We start from the raw sequence: 6,036 nt of genomic DNA, 5'->3' as shown, positions 1-6,036 counted from the left end.
GGGAGAGCGGCGCGAGGGGGCGGGTCCTGGCGTTGCTCGGCGCTGATTGGCTGAGCGCGTGTGGAATCGGGTGATGGGAAACGTAGCTCAGATCTCCCGTCTCTCCTGCTCCTCTCCCTCCCCCCCGTGGCGAATGTGCTGCGCGGCGACGGGTGCTTACGCTCGCGGGGTTTGGCTGTTGCAGGCAGGAGCTGGGAGGAGGCGGCAGCGGCAGGAGCGGCGGCGGCGGCAGCAGCTGGGAGGAGGTGGTGACGGTGGCAACGGCAGCGTCGGGGACGATGGCGCGACTGGTGGCAGTGTGCAGGGACGGGGAGGAGGAGTTCCCCTTCGAGAGGAGGCAGATTCCCCTCTACATAGACGACACCCTCACGGTGAGCGGGCCGGGCCGGGCCAGGCTCGCCGCTCCCCTGGCAGCTGTTTCCCCTCCTCCCCCTCCCCCAGGCCGAGCGCTGCGCACTGGAGAAAGAGGGGTGCAACTCCTAGGCGAGGCCTTCTCTCCGGCAGGCCCCGCAAACTCGCCTTTGCAGTGGGTGGCTCGCTAACCTTTGCGGGGCCCCAGGCTAGCGCTCCGTACGCACTTTGAGCCCCTCTCCCCAGCTCTCCCTTCTTTTTTCAACCCTCTAGCTTCACCCTTTGCCTTTAGCAGACGGTGCTTTTGCCAAAGCACGCGCCTCGGATACGGGTTGAAGGATATTGGGCGTCAAGGGCCTATCCCTTACAGAAACCACCTACCCTCGGGGAGGCTTAATTATCTGGAAATGTCGCAGCTGCACTGCTACCTGTCTGTTTTCTATCTTAATACTACAGCTCTTCATAAGCATAATTACTGAGGGCAGAGTGACATGCTCTTGCACAGTAAAGATTCCACTAAAATGATCTGATTTCGTTAGTCTCAATATGCCCGTACATTAAAACTGTTCGAAATGATTGCATTGCTAGGCCATGACTCTTCAAAATGGGCTTTCTTGTCATTAGTTATTCTTTACAGATAGCCTTTTCAAAGGAAGCAAAGTGATTGAATGTGTAAGAGCATTGTAAAAAGCTGATTGCTCATCTTGAATGTCAAAACCCAGTTCTGAGTAGTTTTCCTTTTTAGCGTGGTACAGCATTACAGACCCTCTGCCCTCTGTTGCTGTAGTATTTCCTTTAAAAGGAAATGGTAGAAATTTGAATTGAATCTGAACAGGAAATGAGTGCAGTTGCTTGCCACAATTTCTTACGAAATGAAATGAACCTTTTCTGAATATCTTGAAATCTGCGTTTTGATGATGCTGAAGCTTTGGATTATACATTTGCCTGCTTTGATAAGGTGTTAAGTGTCTTCATCGTAACACCTTTAGCTTTTTTCCTTTTCAAAGGCAGTTGATCTGTTCTGTTCCTGAATTTCTTTTTTGCAAATATCTACTGAACTTTTTTCAAATTTTGTATAAAATGCAAGTCATTGTAGAGATGCCAGTCTATGCCTTTCTGTTAGCCAGTCTCAGTTAAGACTTGATTGAGCTGGATTAGAAGAGCTATTGAATGACTTAATTTGTTAGAACTTTTTAAGTGAAAGCATCTATAATTATCCAAGTGCATTTTTTTTCATGGAAAAAGGTAGAATGATTTGGGCTGATATAAGGTAAATAGAATTTGTTGTTGAATTAGAAAGTGTACTTGTATGCCGTGGTCATGATTTCTGCACTTTTTGCATTAAAAGTATAATGGACTTGTATTTTAAGTAGTTTTTTAAAAAACTAACACTGATCAAATTAAATGATGCATTTCTCAGTTTGAAAACTAATATGAGTTCATGTGTTGATATTTTCTTTCTTCTCTCTCCCTCCACCACAGACACTTTTCTAGAGCACATAGTTTGGTATCAACCTTTTATGTTTATTGTCCCAGAAAGCCTTTGAAGTTAAAAAAAAAGAAAGTTCTGTGTGTTTGGACATAAGATTACTATTGAGTGTATACTATCAAAACAGGGGAAATCAAACATAAGTTTGAGTATTTACAAAAATATAAAAGACACTGATTCTCTTTATGCTCACATAATCACCTTTAATGTGAATGTAGCATTGATACATCCATCATGTAGTGCTTTAAAATAGTCAGATTTGGGGGTTTTATACTCTTATTCTCTATACAATGATGAATTTCCAAAATTTTCCAAAGAAAAAGAGGTAACCTGCCCTGTGATTTGTTATTGTACTTATTTCTCTAGAGAAGTTGGGATTGGACTGACCTGGTGGTTGAGTTTCGTTTTTATTGTATTGTGGACTTGTGACCCAGGCAAATAAAATTTAGGCTTACTCAACTTAAATATCTTAAAATAGCATTTTATTTAGGAAAAGGTGCAGTTTTTCTTTACTCTGGAAGGGTTTTTATCACTAGGAAATGAGTGAGACTATTTATTGCTTTGTTATGGAACTTATGCACTGTCACTGAATGCTGGTTAGTGAAAAATCTTGTCAAGAATGCATCATATTTAGGGAAACAAGTTTCAGAACCATTCTACCAACCGCTACTTAAAGGAATAATGTAGAGCAAACACCTGTTGGGGAAGAGGGAGGGGAGAAGCCTGCAGCAGAGGGTTATGCACGGGTCCATTGTTAGTTTGATGGCATTGTCACCCCGAAGTTAACTTTTGGTTTGGTCTTTGTTCCTAGGGTCCATAGGTAATACACTGAGGAAACATTGTGTGATCATTATTTCAAGTAGTCTTAGAATCTTGTTAGCTTCTAGATGTTAAGTCTAGTTGTAAAGTTTACAATCAGTTACAAATACTTGTCATTTTAGTAACAGAAGCTGAAACCTCTAGCCTTAGGTAAACTGGGCGATTTTAAGTTGGATTTGTAAGATGAAATTAACAAGCTTGTATGTGAGGAAGTAGCCTCCTCTTTTATGTGGTATGTTGTTGCCACATTTAAGACTCCTATGGCAGTTTAGTGGGTTTGAATACTTGAGTACAGTGCTGATGTATTTCAGAAAATCTCCAATAAGTAAACTGGTGGAATATTCAGGAAAGTGGTACGCTATGTAGCCAAAATGCTTTTAAGCGTTATTAGAATTATAGAATAGCAGATGGACAGAATACAGATTTTATTTTAAAGACATCTTTGAAGAATTAAGATTTTTAAAGTATTTTTAAAGGAATTAATAGTTAAAATATATACTCCTTATAAAATAATCTTGAAAAATAATTGCAAAACAAATTATCCTTAACCCTGCTTCCAAGAGATAGCTAAGAATATAGCAGCATTTGGTGTAGTTCCCATCATAGACACACACAGATGCAGAGTTGTATCGTTTTCTGTAACACTTTATATCTTGCTTTTTTCTCACTAAATGTAATATTGAGAACATTTTCTCTTGTCATTCTTAAACAGCTTTAGTGGCCATGTAATACTTTGTTGTGTGACATTCCATAATGTAATCATTCTCCCTTTGTTGGACATAGAGGTGGTTCTAGTTTTTACTATGAATAATACTCTAAGAATATAAATAATGCATAAATCTTTGCATTAACAATTTTTTTTCAGGGTTTTGGAGGAAAATTACATATCAAAGGATAAAAACCTTTTATAAAATTCTTGATGCATACTGTCAGATTGCTACAATATTTCTGGAACACAGTTTACCCTTCTAATTCAAACCAATCTAAAAGGGACTAGAAACTCTGATAAGGGTTTTTCATTGAGACTTTGAAAAGATTTTAAAATGTAGCATATCCTTTTGGGGATTAGGTATTTAGCATCAGTTAGAAGTTTAGTATTTATTGTTTGCTTTCAACTCTTGATTAAATATTTAACTAATTTACCAAAGGTGATAGACGTTGCAGGTGGCTGTGAGGATAAGGAATTAAAAAACTAAAGCTAAAGGGACAATGATTTTTAATAAATAACAAGCTTAGTATTGTTGGGTTAGAGCTTGTGAGAATGTGCTAAGAACAGATTATTTGTGGTCAGGAGAAACCAGGACAGATACTTAAGAGTGAAAGTGGGTAATGGATTCAATACACTTTATAAAGCAGTAATTGTAGGACAATGACTTGTTCTATCTTTGGCTTGCTAGGGATAGGCAACCTCATCATGAAGCCAAACACTAATGATTCCTCTGTGAGACCACACCTGAAATACTTTACATGACTGTCTTCCTTTAGCTAACCTAGAATCTGAAGATTAAGTCAAGGAAGTGGTTTTAAAGAATGGGGGAAAATAGTGCTGCTATCCTCTATCTTCCTTTTTCTTTTTTCCCTTTTTCTTATTGTGGTGTCATCATTGAAGAGCATATAGTGATTGGCCAATAAACAGCAAGGTAAAAAGCCATTGTCCTAAGTGAAAGGCAAGAACAGTAATTACTTAGTGTGAGTGCAAAGTTTCTAACCCAGTGGTATTGAGTATGTACAAGAGAAAATTTAGTATTATCCAAGCCAGGGAAACCCAGGAAAGATGCAATAATAGACCTGATCTTGACATTTATCTGTACTAGTTAGGTGAAAATGAAATGATTGGAAATGAGGGGTTTTTGTTTTAATTTTAACCCTGTTTATAGACTTTTTAAAAAGGATTCCTAAAGTAGGTATTATCCATTAAATTTTATATACATATATATATATATATACATATATATATATATATATATTTTTTTTTTTTTGCGGTACACGGGCCTCTCACTGTTGTGGCCTCTCCCGTTGCGGAGCACAGGCTCCAGACGCGCAGGCCCAGCGGCCATGGCTCACAGGCCCAGCCGCTCCGCGGCATGTGGGATGTTCCCGGACCGGGGCACGAACCCGCGTCCCCTGCATCGGCAGGCGGACTCTCAACCACTACGCCACCAGGGAAGCCCCATACATATATATTTTAAAGGTCAGCTGGTTGGTCTCAATATGTTAGGTGTATTCTTTGACCTCTGCTTTAATTTTTTTTTCCCTATAAATTTATTTATTTTTGGATGTGTTGGGTCGTTGCTGTGCGCAGGCTTTCTCTAGTTGCGGTGAGTGGGGGCTACTCTTCGTTGCGGTGCACGGGCTTCTCATTGCGGTGGCTTCTCTTTGTTGTGGAGCACGGGCACTAGACGCACAGGCTTCAGTAGTTGTGGCACGTGGGCTCAGTTGTGGCTTGCAGGCTCTAGAGTTCAGGCTCAGTAGTTGTGGCACACTGGCTTAGATGCTCCGCGGCATGTGGGATCTTCCTGGACCAGGGCTGGAACCCGTGTCCCTTGCATTGGCAGGCAGATTCTTAACCACTGTGCCACCAGGGAAGCACCTGCTTTAATTATTAAAACAATAAAATGTAGTTGATCAGAATAAAAATAATTCACTTACACAGAGTCAATTTAGGATTTCACCTATGAACTGGACTGGAGAGACCTTGATTTGGTAAATTGAGTAGCTTTGATCTTAAAGTAGTATAGGTAATTGTCTCAGTTTTTTTTTATGGTGGCAATTAATATGTGGTGAAATGGTGTATATTTGTATAAAGCAAGTGGAAATGCAAATCAAGGTATCAGTTGCCTAAATGGTAGATGTGGAGTGACTTGCAGTGTTCTGTTGAGCTATGTGGCTTTAAAAGTTTATCCTATACCTTTTTTATGACTTGACAGTTAATTTCTTTGTGTTTTAAACCATGTGGTGATTCCAGAAAACATAATGTGAGTTAATTGCACTATTCTTTTTTCAGTCTTCATGGGTCAGGATTTCTAATACCAGGATTATTAAGATGACTAGATGACCAGTTTTACTTTGTACTATTGGCAAAGTTAATATATGACAGTGTTTAGAACAATGGCTAGTATGCATAAAGCCACATTAAATGTCTTTATTATTACCACCACCACTCTTTGGAGATAAGACAACTCTGAGAGGGAAAACTGGAGAGAAGTTGATTAACCTGAAAACTGGATAATTGATCCTAAAATTGTGAGATAAGGACATGTAGTCTGTATGTATGGAAGAAGAAACTTCCAGAATAGTAAAAGCTATTGAAATGGAAGCATGTCTCTGAACATGGTATAATGAATATAGAATTGGAAACAAGGAACAGTAGCTCTTTC

At 39.7% G+C, this 6,036-nt stretch overlaps 1 protein-coding gene across 1 annotated transcript in view; it reads left to right on the top strand.

Moving 5' to 3' along the window:
* Window positions 1-6,036, top strand: part of GGNBP2 (gametogenetin binding protein 2) — a 30,966-nt gene that overhangs the window by 532 nt on the left and 24,398 nt on the right. Inside the window, exon 2 of the mRNA XM_007464894.1 lies at window positions 185-371. Within this exon, the coding sequence (XP_007464956.1) occupies window positions 279-371 (93 nt within the window). The 5' untranslated portion in view covers window positions 185-278. The remainder of the gene's footprint in view (window positions 1-184; window positions 372-6,036) is intronic.

The sequence above is a fragment of the Lipotes vexillifer genome, unplaced genomic scaffold (assembly GCF_000442215.2).
Source record: "Lipotes vexillifer unplaced genomic scaffold, Lipotes_vexillifer_v1.1 scaffold788, whole genome shotgun sequence".
In the NCBI taxonomy this organism is placed as follows: domain Eukaryota; kingdom Metazoa; phylum Chordata; class Mammalia; order Artiodactyla; family Lipotidae; genus Lipotes; species Lipotes vexillifer.
The sequence above is the reverse complement of the archived record's forward strand: the minus strand, read 5'-3'. Positions and strand labels throughout refer to the sequence as shown.